The sequence below is a fragment of the Schistocerca serialis genome, chromosome 7 (genome assembly GCF_023864345.2).
Source record: "Schistocerca serialis cubense isolate TAMUIC-IGC-003099 chromosome 7, iqSchSeri2.2, whole genome shotgun sequence".
Classification (NCBI taxonomy): Eukaryota; Metazoa; Arthropoda; class Insecta; order Orthoptera; family Acrididae; genus Schistocerca; species Schistocerca serialis.
In genome coordinates this window covers 277570461-277594167 of record NC_064644.1, presented here as the reverse complement: position 1 = coordinate 277594167, position 23707 = coordinate 277570461, and the positions used below count along the sequence as shown (strand labels likewise).

Here is a 23707-nt window from a genome sequence, read left to right as displayed (position 1 = left end):
CAAGCAGTTTCTTGTCAGAAATCTCACAGTCCATAGTAACTCATAAAAAGTCATCGAGTGAAACAGAAATATTTGTCGTTTCGCAAAGAATTCAATAGGCTTTCTGCTGTTCCTGATACGTAAACGATAAGGAGATAACCTGAACAGCCCTCTTCGACTGTTATCAGATTATGGTGTCATTAACGTCTAGCAAAGTTACCATACGATCAAAACGAATTGCAAAAGTATTTGGGCGAGATATCTGTAAGGTGCAAAAAGTGATAGCAGACTATAAATAATGAGAAGTATAAACTCATGCACATGAGCACTAAAAGGAACCCGCTGAATTTCGGTTACACAGTAAGTCACACATATCTAAAGAATGTAAATATGTCTAAAGACTTAGAGATGACAGTTACGAAAAACCTAGTTTAAACGGATCACATTGATAAATCTGTGGGAAAAGCTAATCAACGGGGGAGTTACATTCGCAGAACATTCAGAGCATGGTCGGTCACGGCGTGTGAAACTTCACTCGGGGCGATTGTACAACCAACGTGCGAGCAATATCCCCAGCTTTTTTCGACTGTGCTCGTACCTTCCTGGAAGTAGTTGCTAAGTGTGACACTTCAGTTAGTATTAGACAATGGAATATTTGGCTCGACTCAACCCTCTTCAGTTCGACAGAACCGTGATTCCGTGCTGGTAACTCTTCGATCTTTGTTCGCAGGAGGTTCACAGATCCAGTGGCTGCTTGCACGAAAAGAGGCAGTCTAGCGATTTATTGTAACAAGTTTTTAAAAACGAATGGGAATGACAGAAGAGAGGGATGAGAATTCTCAGTATCAGTTATGTAATAGCATAAGCATCATTTGATGCGTCTTTACTATGAAACTATATTACAAACTATGCAGAAAGAATTTAAAGATTTAGTCGACACTGAAAGAGCAAAAATTTACTACTATCGAAAGACGGCATTCATTATTCGTTAGCTCAAGTAGCATTTTCTGCTAAATTCTTAGGCATGCAACACGTGAAAAAACTGGTGGTATGACTAGCAAAATTTCTGAACTCGCATGCATATTCCAGTGTCAGCTGCAACAGTTTTCGATGGAATTGAATGGAGGATATAGAGACTTTATGTACTACTGGAAAGTACATTGGTTAAGTCAAGGGGTATATCGAGACAAATTTTCGATATAAACCTGGATATTTGTATATTTATGAAGGAAAAACGAGTGCAGAAACGAAAATTAGAACATCCAGAATGAAACTTCCCGTCAGATTAAAATTGTGTGCCGGACTGAGACTCGAACTCAAGACTTCTACATGCATAATGGAGTGCAGACGTCGCATTTAAAGTGGTATTGACTGTACACAGCCCATAGTACGACGCTGTAAGGTGAGAAACTGTTTCTTTCTGATTTGATGGGGATGTGCTTATAAAGAAAATCGCGTTATAAAAGAGACGCATTCTAACAAAGACAGTCAAGTTCCCTACGCTCATTGCCGTTAAAGAAAAGGAGATGTTTAGGGAATTGGTTGTGATGTTGAAAGAATTACGAGGCTAGTGTCCTAAACGTTTTGGGGACGCTGTCAGTCTTACACTTGTTTTTGAGCTGTTTTTGAGATCGTTTGTCGTTTCAGTTGAAAGCGCCCCTCTGCATGTGCAGATGTAACTGACTGACCTGCCAGGTGATTCATGTTTTAATGATAAATCATTTTACACTAAAACTGTCCAGGGGGTGCACATTTATTTCCTCGGGTAGACTTCCGGCATCTCCATAATGAGATTGCGATAGCACATTTGTAGCGAAGACCTTTCTTCCAATAAGAAACTTAATAAGTTACGATTACATGGCATCTTCGATGCGAAAATCTGTGAAATTGTCCGTATGTGTCCCTTCGCCGACAGTTTGTCCTAGATAAAAATTATATTAAGTCATCAGTGTACAAAAGGAAAAAATTAAATAATACCGTAAATTTGTTTGTGATCTGTGTGGCTGAGGAATTTGAAATTCGAAACCAAGTTGTATGTAGCGCGCCTACACAGCCATACAAATGCGGTACATTTGCAGTCTCTCCCTCGCCCCCCCTCCGAGCACTAAGCCATAGTGGCGTGGCGATAGGTTAAATGTGCCAGGGTATACCACCTAAGCCGGTATGTTGGTTATCCCCGATTTACAGTAAGCAACAATTCCAGTTAAGAGGCTGTGCACACCACTTTTCTCCATCCTCTGCTAGTGTACTCCTTTGCGGTAAGGGGTCCTTACTAGGTAAGATTGACGGAGTACATAAAATAGTTAAAAGAAAGACGGCTTGTTCTGCATGGATAGCTAAATAGACGAGGGAGTGTCACGGATACGATACCAGCGTTGGTGTCTCACTTTTCGCTGTAGAGGGATCTTCTCAAGAAATTTCAATCGCCAACATTCTCGTCTGCAAGCGAAAATATCTTGATAGCGCCCAACGGCGGAGGGAGAAATGATCATTATAATAAAATAGCCTTTAAATTCGTTATCACTCCTTGAACTGTCGATAGCAGTCACCATGTCTACAATTTGCCTGTAGGAACGCCATGTTGTCGGTTTGAGGGACTGAGGCCACAAAACTTTTTCTCGTATATGCTTACTAAGACACTTATTGCTTTGAACTCGGATGATACGCCGTTGGCAAATAGTCATTCAGCAGTAGGTAAAACTCTTCTTCGACAAATTGCCGAGATAGTAAAAAGTCAAAGGATTTATTAACCACCTGCATCTCAGCTGGTGTGTCTTGGCTTAGATTAAATTGGAACAGAGATAGACAGAATGATTCTTCCACAACTACGAAAATAGCAGTACTGTCAATTAAACTACAAAATAATATAAAAATCATAAGTTACATCTCTACACATGTGGAAAACGATAATCTCTGTTTTTTTCTTCCTCTTATTCTTATTCGTGCCGCCGTCCCTTAGAAGCAGGGTCAATGTACACCATTGTTATGCTCTAATGCTTCCTGTAGATTCAGGCTTCTTGATCTTTGATCTGCCGTTGTATTGTCCAGACACCGTAATGTACGTAGGTCTTAATCAATGTCTCTGGCCTTCGACACTGAGATGATAGTCCGAGCTGATGACTGAAGCAGTCGATGCCCTTATGATGCGTCCATGCTTCTGAAGTCTCCATTCTTACATCTTTTCATTAATCGGAAAGCCCCCCCTCCCATCCCAGCTAGTTGTCTGATCGTTGTGTTGTTGATGCCATCGAACATCAAAAACCTAATGACCTTCTCAATAATATGATACACAGTGACTGCTCAACACGTCTGGATGCGGGACAACACTCGCCACTGTTCACTGGAATTGCCTCCACTATTGTACACATTAGGTTGATAGGCATTTTCGTATCACAAAAAATATCAGTGACGTCTCTGAATCGCATCCAGATCGCATTATTTCTTGCTACACGTCTTCATTGATGTAGCCGTGAATCTGTATTCAAGAATGTAGTGTTTGGTATGTGTCCACGTTGGTAAGTGGACCACCATTAATTTGTATATCTTCAGGAGACAGAGCTTCTTTGGTCAGGAACGACTTCTTTGTCGGTGCCGGTTTGATTATTTGCTTTTCGTACAATTGTTGATCTTGGAAACAAACGTATCAGCTTCCTGACGTATTTTGCAGATTTCCATTCAATAATGTCGTACGGAATAATTTTCTATGGTAACTCATCATTTAGGAAAAAAGTATTGATTTCTCAAAAACGAGCAGTAAGAAATAATATGTTGTTCTACCCACGGGTGTCATTTGGGTACGTCTCCTAGGAGCTAGGCATTTTAACTACGCCGTCGCAGTACATATTTTCGCTAACGAAATTCGTCATAAATAATACCTCACGATCCAATTAGAGCAGTGATGCACATATCTACAACGCTGAAGAGAAAAATAACCTTTATTACCCATGGCCTAATCTGTCAGTGTGTCAGAGAGAAGTTCAGTATGGAGTAATAAATATTTTTGATCATTTGCCCCATAAAATAAAACGTCTGATACGTAGTCAAGTAACTGTTAAATCTAATTTAAAAGCAGATCTCCTAGACAGCTTCTTCTATTCCACTGAAGTATTTCTACGTAAAAACTGGTAGCCAGTAAAGAAAATAAAAGAATGAAATAAATATAGTAAATAAATAAACTTTATTTAAGTTTATTTGCATGAGTAGGAATAAAGTGGTAATGTGTTCATTAATGTTAGCACTAATCATTTATGCACATCCCGTAAATTGACTCATTCCATATCATTTCGATAAAAGAATCGTTCAAGTGATCTATTGAGCATGTAACTAACTAACTAACTTATTATAAGTGGCAGTCAAATGAAAAAAAAACATAGCTGCAAAAAAGTAAGAAACTGTTTATTATTTCAAAAGGAACTTAACCCAATGTGAGGCAAGACGGTCAGAGTCTTCATGGAAAAACGTTTGCGGTTGTCTACGAAACCGTAACTGTACCCAGGTAAGTATCTCTCAATCCGAAGCATATCGACGGCTACGAATGCCTTTCTTCAGCGCTCCAAAAATTTTGAAATCGTATGGAGGGTAATCCGAACTGTATTGAGGATGTGTAAGGTCCTCCCACCGGAATGTCGGCAACGTAGTCAAAACAACCTCAACAGCTCGTCGACGCCCGTTATCTTGCAAAAGACTGACGCCGTTCGTTGACACTCCCGGACATTTGGACTTGGTGGCGCACTTTAATTTTTGCAAAGTCTTCTCGTATCGTTGTGAGTTAATTGTGGCGCCGTGTTCCAGAAATAATATGACAAGCGGTCCCTTGCAGTCAAAAAGAAAGGTCATCACGACTTTCCCGGATATGGTGTGGCTCTCATTTCAACTACTCGGCTGAATTTTCGCAGGAGAGCCCTCCACACAATCCCGATTTCATCCCATGCGATTTTATATTTTTGGAGTCCCGAAGAAAGTCATTCGTTGCGTTGACCGTCTTGGGCCCCAGTGGGATAAATGTATTAACATTCATGGCGATTACATTTGCAATAATTTACTGTTCATCTACTTTTATACATCCTTTTCGTTTTCAGCTGACTGCTCTTTTACATGTCCTCCTTGCTTCGTCCGTCATTTGTTATTTTGCTTCCAAGGAAGCAGAATCCCTTGAGTTAATTCACTTCTTAGCCCCAAATAATGATAATTTCTCACTAACATCATCTCAACTGCTCCTCATTATTTTTGTCTTTTCTCGCTTTGCTCTAAATAAATCTGCTGTGCTCAGTGGAGCGTTCATTACATTCAGTATGTCCTGCACCACGCTTTCATTTAGGATAGCGGTGTCATCAGCGAAACTTCTCATTGATATCCTTTCAGTTAATCAAAGTAATAATGCCAGTAGTTGCTATAGGAAAATGAAATAAATTATTGGGGAAAGTTGAAAACCTCTGCCGGACGTGGATTCAAACGCGAGTTTCTCCGTTTATCGCGAACAGTTGCTTCGACATCCTGTGCCATTCGGACACAATTCCTGAACGATCTACGTTTCTGACTTATCCACATACTACTTACGTAGTGCACCTACCCATTATCCTCACTACTCGTAGCGTTCGCCAATTACCTTAGCAGTTTGGACGTGTGTGTGTCCGCATACAAAGAACCATTGAATCCTCTCACCTAGCTTATATATAGGTGGTGTCTACTCTTTCGCATATGTCGGAAAGAACAGTCAATGTACAATGGAGGAAGGTGTCAGATAAATTCGTGTGAGCTATAGAGAAAGACGGATAATAAACAATATATAAAAGAACCAAGAAGGTGCAGTGACAGTGTAAGACCAAGAAATGCCTGTATTAAAAGTGATTTTCAGACAAGGATGTAATCTATCACCCCTGCTGTTCAGTCTTTATATGGAAGAAGCTATGACGGAAATAAAAAATAAGGTTCTGTAGTGAGATTAAAATTGAGGATGAATATATCCTTTCATCCTTATTAGCTTGTGTTATTGACAGCAGACAACAAGTACGACGAAGTTCTTCAATGATTTGTTTTTCACAGTAGCGCTTGAAAGTACGAATGACGTAACCGGTTCACCTGTAACTTCCTTCGAGTGCTGACAACCAACGGTCTAAGCTTGAAAAGATCTTCCGCTACATTTCATAGACATGTAGTAACGGCCAGAACAGTTGTCTCATTCAGAATTGGAGACGCGGGTGCTCTAGCGAATTACGCCAAGGAAGCTGATTTCCTTTCACATTCTTCACAGATGTGTCTATATATAGTAGTATTGAGTATTACCCAGGTCTTTTATTTAATAGTTTAAATGCAATTTGGAATTTGGCACTGCAATAATTGCTGCTTCTGAAAAATTGTGAAATTCATTCTTGTGTTCTTGCTTCCAGAGTGAAATTCGGTATCTACCACGTGGATTTCAACAGTACTGAAAGAACAAGAACACCCAAGGCTTCAGCGAGCTTCCTTGCTGGCATCTACAGGAACATGAGTGTACCAGAGGAATATTTCACATAATTTTTTGGCTGTTAATGTGTCAAGGAAAACTTAAAAATAAACATTGTAAATATTTTTCTGTAGAAATCATTAACCCATAACTATTTGTAAATAAAACTATTTATATCTTGTGCATTAAGCCCGATCTTTTTGACTGTTCACCCGCTGCCTGATCCAGACTGTTGGTGGACTCATAAATATAAATATCGTCTTCATAATGTAGTATTTATAGTGTATTTCTTCTTTAAAACACATATTAATATTCTGATCAAATTATTATTCTCTTGAGAATATTGAGAAATCTGTTGTGAGTTTTGAGTCACTCTTGGAGGGAAGAGCAAAGACTTTTCAAAAAACGTAAGTACTGTAAGCGACAGTTTATATTAAACATGAAATCGTTGGCAGAAGGCGTAGCGTTTTCAAGATTAAGAACAGAGTTCGCATTGCCACTTAATTTGTTTGTGTCGTGATCATGTTCGATTACGACCGGATATGAGAACAGATATACGAACAGAGAAACCTAAAGGACCAAAGAGCGCAGGAAATATTCTTTGCTATACTATACCACACATTAAAAGAAGTTGGATTTAAATCACAAACAAGACAAAATAGAAAAGCGCCTTCCGCCTTATCTACGACGTTTGCCGACATACAGTCGGTCCCTAGTAGCTGTATGAAAACTATAAAAACACCGTTATTTCTGTTGCTATTAATAGGATATGGATAGCACAGAAATACTTTAAGTAATAAGCAGGCACTGCAGCATTTGACAGCGCAATAAACCAATTTAATTACCTTAGTCGTAATTGCTAACAATAGGCTCCGTACATTTCAATTTTATATCTTGCTGGCTGTTTCTTTAAATAAAGTCCTTTAACATTTTCGACATTTCATCTTAGCTGCACACATAAACTCTTACATAGCACTGCACAACAGTAATATTTTATAATAACTAATTAGTGATTGCGGACCACGACATATATGCCTCCGTCGTCTTTAAAAAATATCACGACTGTGGTAACGGAAGAGGATTACAATTCTTCGGCTGTCAAAAAATAAGAAACACAAAATATCTCTATCGATACAATTTATGAACAATTCGTATTTGGCGGCATGGCGCGTAAGGTATTCTTTGAAATAACAGGTGGTCGCTGCTCAGCGACGATCTAAGAAATTTTTACACAAATTGTATGGCTTTTATGAGCGTGCATGGTTAGATTAACGAATGTAAGTTTATTTAAGCTATCGAAATTGATATTAATATTACACTGCCTCCCATGAGGAGGGAAGGATTACCGGAGTTATTACTTCCGTCCTCATGTCGCTCGTAATATTAGTGGCTTTTAATACATGTCTATGGCTGAAATTTAGTAGTCATATAGTACTATGCACTTGACGTTTTATAAAATTACCGTACTAGAGAAAACGTTCATTGTTAAGATCATTAGTAAAAATTGTCTTTGTGTAGTTCATCTGCATCTGTGTTTCGGTCACAGGGTTTCTTAACACCTACAACAAGATGGAAAGTATTACTATTCACAATAAAGAGCTATATACATTAAGAGGAGATGACAGGCATTGTCACAGAAAAAAAATACATACACATAGAAGTACCTATATAATCCTAAAATGCTACAAACTATGAAATTGTCATGACATTTTCAATATTTTTACACACGTTTTCCAAATTTTCAATGTCTCTACAAGCTCGATAGGCTCGTGTTTATTTCATAGTAATATTCTTTCTTATTTTACACACATTGTACATTGGTTCGTGGATCACACTGTGCCATCGAATTGTTTGTCAGGAATTGCTCTGGTTGGGAGTCCCTTTTCTACCTCTTCACTGAATGGAATTTGCCGTTCTTCGTCAACTCATGGAATATGGAACATAAATAGAGAATAATCTGCATTAGTATTACTTAAACGTATCGGTTGAATTACAGTTGGTTCAGGATTGGTAAGGTTCATTTCTTTATTTCTTTCATTTCGCACTGATTTCTGCTCTTGTTTATGACAGTGGTTAAGGCAAATATCAACCTCGTTCTGACCGTGAACGAAATTTATTCTTGTCGTGACCATTTTATTATTTGCTTAATACAAATCGTTCTCTTTCAGTCTCTAAAATATGGTGTTTGCTATGTACCTATAGAACCATGTCCTTCAAAGTAGTGTGAAGTCTCAATTATTGCAGGAGCGAGCCACGCCGACCCGGCCATTAAAGTTTCAAATATCCATTATTTCGTCATACGCCGCTACGCGGCATTGTTGACAGGCCAACACCGGCCAGTATCGCGCGAGCAATCGTATATTGGGTGTGTGTTGTGTTGTCCGCCGATAACGTGCTGCGTTTAAAGTACGTTGTTTGAGGATTTCCGCTTGTTGCTTCACCGAGGAAGCCTGCAAGAAGTCATCTCTTAGTACCATTTATCAACTGTCCGTAAAGGACCCACAGGTAAGTGATAAAAAATTATTTTGCTGGCTTTCGAGGGCTGAATGGAGAACGATACTTATTCACTGACCGCTGCACACGTTAAAAATAAAACTAATACACACAAGGTGTAGTATAAAGAGTCGTGAAACAGACTCGCTTTCCGACGCAGAAATTTTCACTTTCACTTTGATAGGCGTTCGTGAACTATACGTCGTCCTTCATCTCACTTACTCTTTGCAAAAATAAGACTTTCACAGAAGGATAACAAGATACCTTGACTAATAATTTTTACATAGTTTGCTTATATATACATATATATTCTTAATGTAACGGTCACGGCCGGTACAGAACTGCTGTCGATCATTTTCTTTATGACTCTTCTTGCTTACCAGTTAAAATTTACGTATTCCACTTAAGACTATTTTTCAATTTCCTCTTATAAACTCAGCTACCAGTTTTCATTTATTCTTTAACGTCATATTCTTATTTCATTTTTTAATTGCCTCAAAGACAAATTATTTGACTTCCTCTTTGAGGACACGCCTCTTTTTATTACTCTTTTCATTTATGTGTCCATTAACTTGTGTTTACTGTGTTATTTAATTGAGGACAGCCCACAGATAAAGAGACTGCCTCCTTTTCCATGCTGAATACTATTCGCTTAAAAATACACGGGCGATGACTAACTAATCGCGCGTTACAAAGACAACAAACTTAATTGCATGCCAAACAAGTCGCTTGACTCTGATTTGCTTCATCATGCAACATTTAACTGATCTCGTCGCGAACCTGCAAGCTTTTCATATGAGTTGCTTCACCCAGGCAGCACAAGTAAATCCCTACGAGCTGATCCTTGGAATAGGATGTTTGAAGGATTATAATGGATCGGTGTTTTGGAGAAGATTTTATAAAGGAACACAAAATACAGCGTTTAAATAATTTGGACATTATAAAAATCATCATAATAAATAAGAAAAATTTATATGCGAGCGCTTATGGTACTGCAAAGGCTTTTTGCGTGACATTCACTCAGAAAATGTAATTGATTCATTTACGCGCCTCTATGCATGTGCTTGTTTGACCAGTTATTTACTTGGTTACTTGATTCAGCAGTCTTCTACAAGAAGCTGTCATCCATTCATTTTATTTTATTTATTTATTTATTGCTGCGGCATCACTGTTTAAAGCATTGCAGACTCCTGTTATTAATCGCTACATTTAGTCTTGCGGCTGGCATTTCTTAAGTATAACATTTCCTAATGTTATCTCTACCCCCTTCTTTTACTTGCTACGGATTCGAATTTGCGTCAGCATAACTATCTGCCATAGACTTTAAAACTCTGTTCCTAATGAAGTTTTCCACATACATTACGTCTTCTAAGCATCGGAACTTACGCATGTTCTTTAGTATATTATAATTAACTCCTTTTCTCTACGGTACTGTGTCGCTCTCATTGCGATATCCTCTGTTATTCTTTGATTCTAGTCACGAAAAGTTATGACCCTTAATTTTACACAGGACTACAACATGTCCTCCGAGAGACTTAAGTTTCTCAAAAAAATATCCTTCATTATAGCACCTGAGAGAAGGTCTCTGATCACACCTCCTCTTTGATTTATACATATCGGGGGCTGATTACCAGACGAGCATGCATTATATACTTATATACCAACTTAAAACTAATAGGCCTACTAAGTTCTCTAAAAAATGGTTCAAATGGCTCTGCGCACTATGGGACTTAACTGTTCTGGTCATCAGTCCCCTAGAACTTAGAACTACTTAAACCTAACTAACCTAAGGACATCACACACATCCATGCCCGAGGCAGGATTCGAACCTGCGTCAGTAGCGGTTGCGCGGTTCCAGACTGTAGCACCTAGAACCGCACGACCACTCCAGCCGGCACTAAGTTCTCTCTTTGACATTTTCCTTTACCTGTATTCAATTAACGGATCGGTACAAACTTTCCTCATAAAGTCAGCACTATATGTTACCTCCAGTCGTATTAACTGCTGGCTTGTCATTTTTCTTGAGTTGTCATTCGACGTCGACGACTTACCTTGTTCTCTGATTATGCTTTGTAACTACCTTGTACTAATAACACTTGTAAATTTCTTGTGTTACCATTCTGGAATTTTCTTAAGTCACTACGGTGGAACAGACCTTTAATCCTTCCAGCCACGCGGTCAGCTAGCAAGTAACTTCCGGTGTGTGGCTCCCTGACAATGACATATGGGCCTTCATAAACGCGCTGCCACTTACGATTTTTCTTTCGTAGCTTAGATGGTTTAAAATAAGTCCTTAGTAACCAGAATGAGATTTTCACCCTGCAGCGGAGTTTGCGCTGATAAGAAACTTCCTGGCAGATTAAAACTGTGTGCCCGACCGAGACTCGAACTCGGGACCTTTGCCTTTCGCGGGCAAGTGCTCTACCGACTGAGCTACCGAAGCACGACTCACGCCCGGTACTCACAGCTTTACTTCTGCCAGTACCTCGTCTCCTACCTTCCAAACTTTACAGAAGCTCTCCTGCGAAACTTGCAGAACTAGCACTCCTGAAAGAAAGGATATTGCGGAGACATGGCTTAGCCACAGCCTGGGGGATGTTTCCAGAATGAGATTTTCACTCTGCAGCGGAGTGTGCGCTGATATGAAACTTCCTGGCAGATTAAAACTGTGCTTCTGTAAAGTTTGGATGGTAGGAGACGAGGTACTGGCAGAAGTAAAGCTGTGAGTACAGGCGTGAGTCGTGCTTCGGTAGCTCAGTTGGTAGAGCACTTGCCCGCGAAAGGCAAAGGTCCCGATTTCGAGTCTCGGTCGGGCACGCAGTTTTAATCTGCCAGGAAGTTTCAAGTCCTTAGTAAGATTCTCTCATCTCCTCTATATTCAATAACTTTTTTTACCTTTTTGTCAAATGCTTGCTTACGGAGATTTGCATTCGTTGTCAGTGAAACCAAAGCGTGCCTAATTTTGGTGTCAGCTTCTTGTAGAGGCTAAAAAATGCTGTTTCTAGTTTTCCTGATTATGGTGGTTCTCCATATCGGATATCGCCCTTAACGTCTCCTCTGTTTCGTGTTGGTGTTAAGACTGTGGCATGAAGGGTGGTGAACAAATTTCTTGTCCCGTGTACGATCCACTTTGCGCGCAATAGATTTGTGTAGTCCTTTGCGTTTCCGCTTCGGATTTCCTGCATAATCATTTGAGTGACCGGAAAAATTTATGTTTGTCGGAGGTCGAAATGTGTTCTGGACCATGTAGTGTATTATGTTTTCATTATTAGCAAAATGTTGTTGTCCTCCACTTGTCCCATGCCATATATGTTATTTCCACTCACGCGTCCTGTTAAAGGCTGGTCCGCTCTGATAATTTCCTTGCTGCGGTGGTTTGTTTCCGTACTGATTTTGTGGATAATTGTGTGTTGAGTTTCCGTAATGTGGCTGTTGTGTACTATCCATTGCATTGCACGGTTGTTTATTATTATTTTTCTGTCGAAACTGTCCATTTCCGTACGACACCTGTTGATTTTTGTAGCAGCCGGACGGTTGGTAGTTAGCGTCGCTACCGCGCGATCTTACCTCAATGCCATTGTTGACAGCGTAACATCCACCTGCTCACTTCATTCGGAGCGCTACCAACATTTGCTACCGTGTCTTCGCGAATAAAATCCAATGAGTCCAATATGGAATGAAATGCTTCCGTATCGTCCTCTGAAACATTAACGAATTTCTCCCGTATAGAGATGGGCAATTTAGTTTTCAAAATCATGATCGCGTCTTTATATGTAGTTGGCGAGTCCCAGAATTTAAATTTTGCTAAATATTTTTCGAAATATCTTCTGAGACTGGAACTTCTGAGACTGCTATGCTTCGAATTGAACATTTCGGCATTGAATACTTATTTCCTTAAGCGCTGCTGAACACCATCACTCCAAAATTTGTTCAGAAACATCCGCTCGAAATCATTATAGGTCCTGCACTTGTGTCATTTCTATTCCCCATAAGGCTGCGTCTTCTGTTATATACCCCGTTACAAACTGTATTCTTTGCTCGTCTGTCCAACTGTTCCGAAATACTCCAGAGCAGTTTCGCAAAAATGTAATCGGGTGTACGCCACGTTTTTGGGGGTGAAAGGTTGAAAATGTTTTGTGTTTCAATACACTTTCTTCCTGCATTTGGGTTATGAGTGTTGGTAGGCTGTTCACTTCAGTGTGGTTATGCACTTTGTCTGTCGTACGGTGGTATGACGTGTGATCAAGTGGAGTGCTGTAATGAATTTGCCTATTGTCATTTCGGTATGGGGAGTGATTCCATTCGGTACCCATCGGATGTGAGGGACTTTCCACTTTGTTCTTTAGTGTCTGCACCTCTTCAATGACCTGCTGCTTCCATTGAGGACGGTCTTGTGCCAAAGTTCACCTAATCTGTCCTAGCTCAGATAACACGGTGTCTCCCGATTTTCCTGGTATGTCAAGTGATTCTACATGTTTCGTCAAATCATCTATCTCCTTTCCCGTATTAGTGATAACCAGTTTCACGGCGCTGACCTCCTTTGACAAGGTATCACAATGCCGTGGCATTAATTTCACCCTTGGCAGCTCTTAGTGCTGTATCAAATTTACTAGATACCTGCTTGATCTCAGCCTCGACCTGTTTACGGATCTCAGTTTTTACTGTTTCGATTTGCCCACTAATTTCCGACTTAACCTCGCCTAATTGGGTATTCAGAACAGTTTTCAAGTCGGCAGTTATTTCAGTTTTATTACTTTAAATTGGTTATTTAAATCGGTAAAAGCTCGCATTAATTCTTTTTTGTTTTCCTCCTCTCGTTCAGCTCTCTCTCTTGCTTTTCGTTGCCATTCTAAACGAAATTGTTCCTTTTCCCTATCATTATTTGCCATCCAATTTTGGATTTGAAGGATCATTGCATTCGTATCTACAGTTGGGTTGCTACCCGCGGGAATCGTTTGAATTGTTTGGTCTGTGTCAATCATATCACCGGCGTTAGCCTCCACCTCCACTCGCATGCTAATTGCACGTGAGCGTAACGAATATTGAATGCTGTTCATATCGTCACTGTCACCTGCTGTCGGGATTAATTTCTGTTTACCCTCCGCCATCTCGCGGTGTCTGTTTGTCAACACTATTACGTTAGCTACACGAGGTCTGTTACGCGATTCGTCTGTCCTTTGCTTGTGACGTCAGGTCACGTGCTGTCTGACAAGTATGGGAGTTACACTCGCCTAACAAACGACTGTGAACTGAAGTGGAGAAGGCAAGATAGAAGACGGGCACACTAAACAACTGAATTAGCCCACAGCGCTAGCATTTTACATGTAATACGACGCCACATTTACACATTGAAATCAAGACTCAACAATGGGATTCAGACACTACGTTGCAAATCCTACTAAATTTTGACAAAAAAATTTTAAGCTGATTTTTTTAAATGTGCAGATGGAAATAAAAGGAAGAAGGGTAATGTAGCTCGAAAGACAACTGTACTACTGAAGCTTCACAACTGCATATGAATTTTTTTTCGTGACTTACGTTTGGTGTCTTGAAAATCGGCAACCGGATATTAAATATTAAATTTCTCCGTTTCCCGCTGTCGGTTCGTCTTTCCTCTTTCAAATCTTCGTCCACAATTTTTTAAGCGCGTAGCGTGCACATGAAAAATAAATGTTCAAATGGCTCTGAGCACTATGGGACTCAACTGCTGAGGTCATTAGTCCCCTAGAACTTAGAATTCGTTAAACCTAACTAACCTAAGAATATCACAAACATCCATGCCCGAGGCAGGATTCGAACCTGCGACCGTAGCGGTCTTGCGGTTCCACACTGCAGCGCCTTTAACCGCACGGCCACTTCGGCAGGCGAAAAATAAATCTATTGTTAGATACATCTATATTAGCAGCAAACACAAGAGGACTGATTTTCGTGATTTCAGTTAAGTCCCTGTCGGGCGCCAAGTGTGGTGTATTTCTTTTTAAAAAAAAGATATTTATATTTTGATCAAATTATTATTCTCTTGCGAAGATTCAGAAATCTGTTGTGAGTTTTGCACCACTTCTTGGCGGGAAAAGCAAGGACTTTTCAAAAACCTTAAGTACTGTAAGCGATAGTTTATATTTCACCTGAAATAGTTTGCAGAAGGCGTAGCTTTCTCAAGATTAAAAACAGAGTTCGCATTGCCACTTAATTTATTTGTGTCGTGATCATGATCGATCACGACCGGATATGGACAAAGCAGCTACGAACAGAGAAACCTAAGGGACCAGACAGAGCTGGAAATTTTTTTGGTATACTACACCACACATTAAAAGAAGTTGGATTTAAATCATAAACAAGGTAAAATAGCAATGCGCCTTCTGCCTTAACTACGACGTTTCCCAACATGAAGTCAGTCCCTGGTAGCTGTATGAAAACTATAAAAACATCGTTATTTCTATTGCTATTAATAGGAGATGGATAGCATAGAAATACTTTAAGTAATAAGCAGACACTACAACACTTGAAAGCACAATAACCAATTTCATTACCTTAGTCAGTATTGCTAACAATAGGCTCCGTACATTTCAATTTTATATCTTGCTGGCTGTTTCTTTATATAAAGTCCTTCATCTTAGCTGCACAAATAAATTCGTACATAGCACTGCACAATAGTAATATTTTATAATAACTAATTTAGTGATAGCGGACCACGCAATATACGCGTCCGGCGTCTTAAAAAAATATCACGACTGTGGTAACAGAAGAGGATTACCATTCTTCATCTGTCAAAAAATAAGAAACACAAAATATATTTATTGATACAATTTATGAACAAATCGTATTCCGCGCCATGGCGCGTAAGGTATTCTTTGAAATATCAGATGGTCGCTGCTCAGCGACGATCTAAGAAATTTTTACATAAGTTGTATGGCTTTAATGAGCGTGCATGGTTAGATTATCGAATGTAAGTTTATTTAAACTATCGAAACAGATACTAATATTACAGATTTTGACAGAGGGAAGAATAGCTCTCGCAAGTGTAAGCAGTATAAGGTCTTTTCGTCAGCTGAAGATTGATTTGCTACACTCTAAAAGACAGGCCTACTCTTCTCATACATATACGAGAGGAGACAGACGTTGTTTTATTGTATCGACATTATTTTTATTTTGCTTCCTTACTCATATTCTCCCTCTTCTTATCTACCGTTCAGTGATAACATTTCATTTCGAAGGCTTCGCCAGACTGTGATTTTTAGTAGCTCTGAAGGATATTTGTGTTTTACTGTCCCATTGCCGCGTAACAGCGAATGATTCAGCTTGAAATATGGAAGCATCGCCTGTTGGTTGAAACTTCCTTAGTTTATGTACATAAGAAAGCCGTTCTGTGTGATTTTTCTTATCCATGTTTCGATTAATCTGTATACACTATGTGATCAAAGGTATCTGGACAGTCCCAAAAACATACGTTTTTCATACTACGTGCATTGTGCTGTCACCTACTGCCATGTTCTCCATACCAGCGACCTCAGTAGTCATTACACATCGTCAAAGAGCAGAATGGGGCGCTCCGCGGAACTCACGGACTTTGAAAGTGGTCAGGGGTGATTGGGTGTCTCTTTCGTCACACGTGTATACGCGAGATTTCCATACTCCTAAACCTCCATAGGTCCACTGTTTCCGATGTGATAGTGAAGTGGAAACGTGAAGGGACACGTGTACAGCTCAAAAATGTACGGACCGACCTCGTCTGTTCACTGACAGAGACCGCCCACAGTTGAAGAGGGTCGTAGTGTGTAATATGCAGACATCTAACCAGATCATCACACAGGTATTCCAAACTGTATCAGGATCCACTGCAAGTACTATGAAAGTTAGGCGAGAGATGAGAAAACTTGGATTTCATGGTCGAGTGGCTACTCATCGGCCACACATCACCCCAGTAAATGCCAAACGACGCCACACTTAGTGTAAGGAGCGTAAACAATGGACGATTGAACAGTGTAAAAACGTTGTACGGGGTGACGAATCACGGTACACAATGTGGCGATCGGATGGCAGGGCGTGGGTATGGCTAATGGCCCGCTGAACGTCATCTGCCAGCGTGTGTAGTACCAACAATAATATTCGGAGGCGGTGTTGTTATGGTGTGGTCGTGTTTTTCATGGAGTGGGCTTCCAGCTCTTATTGTTCTGCGTGGTACTATCACAGCACAGGTCTACATTGATGTTTTAAGCACTTTCTGTGGTGTCACCGCCAGACACCACACTTGCTAGGTGGTAGCTTAAATCGGCCGCGGTCCATTTAGTACATGTCGGACCCGCGTGTCGCCACTGTGTGATCGCAGACCGAGCGCCACCACAAGGCAGGTCTCGAGATACGGGCTAGCACTCGCCCCAGTTGTACGACGACTTTGCTAGCGACTACACTGACGAAGCCTTGCTCTCATTTGCCGAGAGACAGTTAGAATAACCTTCAGCTAAGTCCATGGCTACGACCTAGCAAGGCGCCATTAGCCTTACATAGTTTGATAGTTATCGTATGAAATGTCTCATCAAGAATGCTGTATTCACAACAAGGATAAATAAAAGTTAAGCGAGGAGCTGCATACTTTTCTTATTAGAATTCACTACTTATCCTGTTCCAGAATTCACGCCCGTCTGCGTTAGATAGTGTGCATTCCGGCCTCCTCTATCTACAAGGCGTTGGCACATTTGCCAACTCATCATTGGCGACGAGGATGGGATCTGTCGCTTCCCGTCTGCTTTCAGCGACGGTGCCGTCCGGTCAGCGCCCTGGGGACTCATCTACTGGCTCGCCTCATCCCCAGGTGTTACCGACGATGCCTTCCATTTTGCCCCATGGCTACGCGCCGCCGCAGCCGCCGCCGCCGCCGCCTGTTCTCCCGCCGGCGCCGCCCGCATTCGACGCCTCGCTGCAGCCGGCAAGCGCCTCCCTGGGTCACGCGCCGCCGATCGCTTCCCGTGACCAGCTGTCCTCCGCCATGGAACTCTTGCCCGCTCTGGACCACATGGCGTCTTCGCGCGTCGGATACCCCGACGCAATGGAGGTCGACCCTTCGGCCCCTCCTGTCTCTTTCCGGGCGCATACACCGCATGTTGACGTGCACCCTGGACAAGGTTTTCAGGCGTTTCCTAGATCCCCTCGGACCGAATGGCCGGGTGCGGGTGGCACAGCCTCGCCTGTTGTTAGGCTCCCCACCTCATCGCATACGTCAACATGGGGTCCTCCCCACGGCGGGCGGAAGCCTTATCACACGACCGTTCGCCGATTTGCGGGGGAGGAATGTGGTGTCACCGCCAGACATCACACTTGGTAGGTGGTAGCTTAAATCGGCCGCGGTCCATTTAGTACATGTCGGACCCGCGTGTCGCCACTGTGTGATCGCAGACCGAGCGCCACCACAAGGCAGGTCTCGAGATACGGACTAGCACTCGCCCCAGTTGTACGACGACTTTGCTAGAGACTACACTGACGAAGCCTTTCTCCCATTTGCCGAGAGGCAGTTAGAATAGCCTTCAGCTAAGTCCATGGCTACGACCTAGCAGGGCGCCATTAGCCTTACATAGTTTGATAGTTATCGTATGAAATGTCTCATCAGAATGCTGTATTCACAACAAGGATAAATAAAAGTTAAGCGAGGAGCTGCATACTTTTCTTATTAGAATTCACTACTTATCCTGTTCCAGAATTCACGCCCGTCTGCGTTAGATAGTGTGCATTCCGGCCTCCTCTATCTACAAGGTGTTGGCACATTTGCCAACACATCACTTTCTTACTTCCCACTGTTGAAGAGTAATTCGGGATGGTGATTGCATCTTTCAACACCATCTAGCACCTGTTCATAATGCACGGCCTGTGGCGGAGTCGAGCGGAACATCTCTGATGTATAGCTCGATAATATAACAACCATGTCAAATGTAATAAAACAGAAGTAAATCCTATTTGAATAATAGCATTTTTACGGTCTTACTGCGTGAGTAAAGATTATAACTAACTATTACACCTTTATATGTATCCATATTAATAAGTCATGACAATAGCTTGGTTTAGTTTATGCACCGCTTGAAAATGTTCTATGCTCCAAACAGGTGGTAATAAATAAAAAAGATATATAAACAAGCAGCTTTGGTAGAATATCATTACATCTACATCCATACTCCGCAAGCCACCTGGCGGTGTGTGGCGGAGGGTACCTTTAGTACCTATATCGGTTCTCCCTTCTATTCCAGTCTCGTATTGTTCGTGGAAAGAAGGATTGTCGGTATGCATCTGCGTGGGCTCTAATCTCTCTGATTTTATCCTCATGGTCTCTTCGCGAGATATATGTAGGAGGGAGCAATATACTACTTGACTCCTCGGTGAAGGTATGTTCTCGAAACTTCAACAAAAGCCCGTACCGAGCTACTGAGCGTCTCTCCTGCAGAGTCTTCCACTGGAGTTTATCTATCATCTCCGCAACGCTTTCGCGATTACTAAACGATCCTGTAACGAAGCGCGCTGCTCTCCGTTGGATCTTCTTTATCTCTTCTATCAACCCTATCTGATACGGATCCCACACTGCTGAGCAGTATTCAAGCAGTGGGCGAACAAGTGTACTGTAACCTACTTCCTTTGTTTTCGGATTGCATTTCCTTAGGATTCTTCCAATGAATCTCAGTCTGGCATCTGCTTTACCAACGATCAACTTTATATGATCATTCCATTTTAAATCACTCCTAATGCGTACTCCCAGATAATTTATGGAATTAACTACTTCCAGTTGCTGACCTGCTATTTTGCAGTTAAATGATAAGGGATCTATGTTTCTATGTATTCGCAGCACATTACACTTGTCTACATTGAGATTCAATTGCCATTCCCTGCACCATGCGTCAATTCGCTGCAGATCCTCCTGCATTTCAGTACAATTTTCCATTGTTGCACCCTCTCGATATACCACAGCATCATCCGCAAAAAGCCTCAGTGAACTTCCGATGTCATCCACAAGGTCATTTATGTATATTTTGAATACCAACGTACTACGACACTCCCCTGCGGCACACCTGAAATCACTCTTACTTCGGAAGACTTCTCTCCATTGAGAATGACATGCTGCGTTCTGTTATCTAGGAACTCTTCAATCCAACCACACAATTGGTCTGATAGTCCATATGCTCTTACTTTGTTCATTAAACGACTGTGGGGAACTGTATCGAACGCCTTGCGGAAGTCAAGAAACACGGCATCTACCTAGTAACCCGTGTCTATGGCCCTCTGAGTCTCCTGGACGAGTAGTGCGAGCTGGGTTTCACATGACCGTCTTTTTCGAAAACCATGCTGATTCCTACAGAGTAGATTTCTAGTCTCCAGAAAAGTCATTATACTCGAACATAATACGTGTTCCAAAATTCTACAACTGATCGACATTAGAGATATAGGTCTATAGTTCTGCACATCTGCTCGACGTCCCTTCTTGAAAACGGGGATGACCTGTGCCCTTTTCCAATCCTTTGGAACGCTACGCTCTTCTAAGAGACCTACGGTACACCGCTGCAACAAGGGGGGCAAGTTCCTTCGCGTACTCTGTGTAAAATCGAACTGGTATCCCATCAGGTCCAGCGGCCTTTCCTGTTTTGAGCGATTTTAATTGTTTATCTACCCCTCTGTCGTCTATTTCGGTATCTATTATTTTGTCATCTGTGCAACAATCTAGAGAAGGAACTACAGTGCAGTCTTCCTTTGTGAAACAGCTTTGGAAAAAGACATTTAGTATTTCGGACTTTAGTCTGTCATTCTCTGTTTCAGTACCATTTTGGTCACAGAGTGTCCGGACATTTTGATTTGATCCACCTACCGCTTTGACATAAGACCAAAATTTCTTAGGATTTTCTGCCAAATCAGTACATAGAACTTTACTTTCGAATTCATTGAACGCCTCTCGCATAGCCCTCCTCACACTAGATTCCCTTCGTGTAATTTTTGTTCGTCTGCAAGGCTTTGGCTATGTTTATGTTTGCTGTGAAGTTCCCTTTGCTTCCGCAGCAGTTTTCTAACTCGGTTGTTGTACCACGGTGGCTCTTTTCCATCTCTTACAATCTTGCTTGGCACATACTCATCTAACGCATATTGTAGGATGGTTTTGAACTTTGTCCACTGATCCTCAACACTATCTGTACTTGAGACAAAACTTTTGTGTTGAGCCATCAGGTACTCCGTAATCTGCTTTTTGTCACTTTTGCTAAACAGAAAAATCTTCCTACCTTTCTTAATATCTCTATTTACGGCTCAAATCATCGATGCAGTAACAGCTTTATGATCGCTGATTCCCTGTTCTGCGTTAACTGTTTACAATGCATTACAATGCATTTTATACATTATTTCATTATTTAACCATTATTTCGTGCACCACGACCAAATAGTGGATAGAACTGGGAGGAGAATCAGCATTGGTCGTATTTTTAGTTTTATTATCCGCAAAATCGATTTTCGGTCACTAAGTGACCATCCTCAGTGCTGTAATGTACAATTAAAATTGGTAGGCACTGGTATCAACAAGCTTAGTGCGATCACATAAACTGTTTTTACAAAGTTTTATGTGATTGCACTAAGCTTGTTGTACCAGTGCCTACCAATTTTAATTGTATATTACAGCACTGAGGATGGTTACTAAGTGACCGAAGATCGATTTTGCGGATAATAAAACAAAAAAACACGACCAATGCTGATTCTACTTCAAATTCTAGATATAGAGGTAATAGCTCCAAACTAGCGACATGCCCGGGTGCACACTTTTAGCGCTCGATATAGATAGCCGGTCGCTTGTCTAGCGTAATAGTAATAAATTGTACAAGGTGTAATGAAAATTTATGACCAAAGTTTCTTTTCAGGAAATATTCTTCACACGTACAAGAATAATATGTTTTATGTGGGCACATGGTCCAGATAGCTTCATTTTCGTGTTAGAACTCATTTTCTAGTGTTCTTCATAATCTCTTGGTAAGAAGAAACGGTAACTTTTAATTCTTAGGCAATATGGTGTCTAGTTTATTTTTGGTACGCATTGAATGTAATGTGAGCTTTATATTTTTGTTTGATGTGTCGTACTTCATATATGCATTCTGGACATTTTTCAAACAGCAGTTAATCGTGCGGTAGCGGTCTCACTTCCCGCGCCCGGGTTCGATTCCCGACGGGGTCAGGGATTTTCTCTGCCTCGTGATGACTGGGTGTTGTGTGCTGTCTTTAGGTTAGTTAGGTTTAAGTAGTTCTAAGTTCTAGGGGACTGATGGCCATAGATGTTAAGTCCCATAGTGCTCAGAGCCATTTGAACCATCAAACAGCAGTTATGATTAGTCGATACATTACGCCACAGAGGTTCTGAGTACAAGCACTGTGATCTTTGGTTGTCAGTAACAGTGATGTTGCCAGTAGCATTCTGTGAGAACACAGAACTTTGTAAAGCAGTCAGCCACGGCCGTTAAACTTCATAATGAACGGAAGAAAGTCAATGAGTCGGGCGTTGGTCATACCACTGAGCGGTCTCGAAACAGGATGCAGAACACAAAGAAAGATACAGGGTATATTTCATTTTGTAAACATGATTTTGTAAAGGTAAACTAGGGAACTGTGAAGGTTTATAAGTAATGTTGTTGCTGAACTGCGTCTCTGCGCGTAAGTCGGGATGAGTTTGGAAAAAGAAAAGTTTTAGTGAGATTTTTCTTTATTGTTTGAGATTAGTCAGTTACTTTGTTCAGAAGGGAGCAAATAAAAAATAGCCATTCTCATTGCTTGCACTCAGAAGCCATACGTTTACTGTTTGGAGATATTCTGCAATTCTGCATCATGTAATCATTCGATTACTGCTCTAAGTGCCAGTCAATAACTGCAGTACTTAATCATTAACTGAGGATTCACGGTTATAGCAATAACTGGGTAGCAGTAGTGGACCGCAATGTTAATAAATCCCTACATTGCGTACCATCTGTTCACTGCTGTGCTCGTGGATTATGCGTTATTCGTACTTATATGTGAATAACCGATTATTTCCAAGCAGTTGCTCATAATGGATTCTTATATCTGCGGGAATAGCCTCCATTGGCTAACAGCTAAGACTACCAGTCCGAATGGTTCACATTGAAGTATTATCTCCATGTAATTAAGCGTTAACTCTACTGAAGCAAAATTAAGTTGTTGCTTTTCGGAAATAATCAAATTGTCTATATTCTCATTTCACTTCTCCAAGCTGCTTGTTCCGAAATGGAGGGACTGTGGGCCAACTATCAACTGATTTGTTAAATCTTCATATACGTTTCACGCAACCAACTGTAATTCATTAATGTATTAAATTCCCGGCCTTTCTCAAAATGATTTATGGGTACTGACACCTTACTAACGATTTTTGTTTCAGTATATTGGGCTCGACACTGATCTCCTCTAATTATGTTGTGAAGAAATCGTGGATTTTATTTTTCTAAAACCCACTTGTAATTTAGGGGATTCAGAAGGAATGATGATAAACTTAGTGTACAGTGTTGATATTATCAAGCTGCCATGGGCGATAAACTTTCTGGTGTCGTTGACGTGTTGTGCCGATTGCAACAACTTATCTGCTGAGAGCATCCAGTTTTTACACCACTCACAAAGTAAAGCATAACGCAACATTACGTGCGCAGCAAATTTTTTCGTGAGTGCGCTGAAAGGAACTCAGAAGTGTATGATATTCGTACAGGAATAGGCGAGAAGCGAAACTTCAGGGGAAAAAAACTGATGAAACAGGAAGTTACGCTTTGTTTCGTGTTAATACATTGTGCA

The 23707-nt window shown here is 41.0% G+C and overlaps 1 protein-coding gene across 1 annotated transcript in view; it reads left to right on the top strand.

Moving 5' to 3' along the window:
* LOC126413013 (lactase/phlorizin hydrolase-like) overlaps positions 1-23707 on the top strand; it is a 247660-nt gene that overhangs the window by 50716 nt on the left and 173237 nt on the right. The window contains exon 9 of the mRNA XM_050082906.1: positions 6366-6466. Within this exon, the coding sequence (XP_049938863.1) occupies positions 6366-6466 (101 nt within the window). The remainder of the gene's footprint in view (positions 1-6365; positions 6467-23707) is intronic.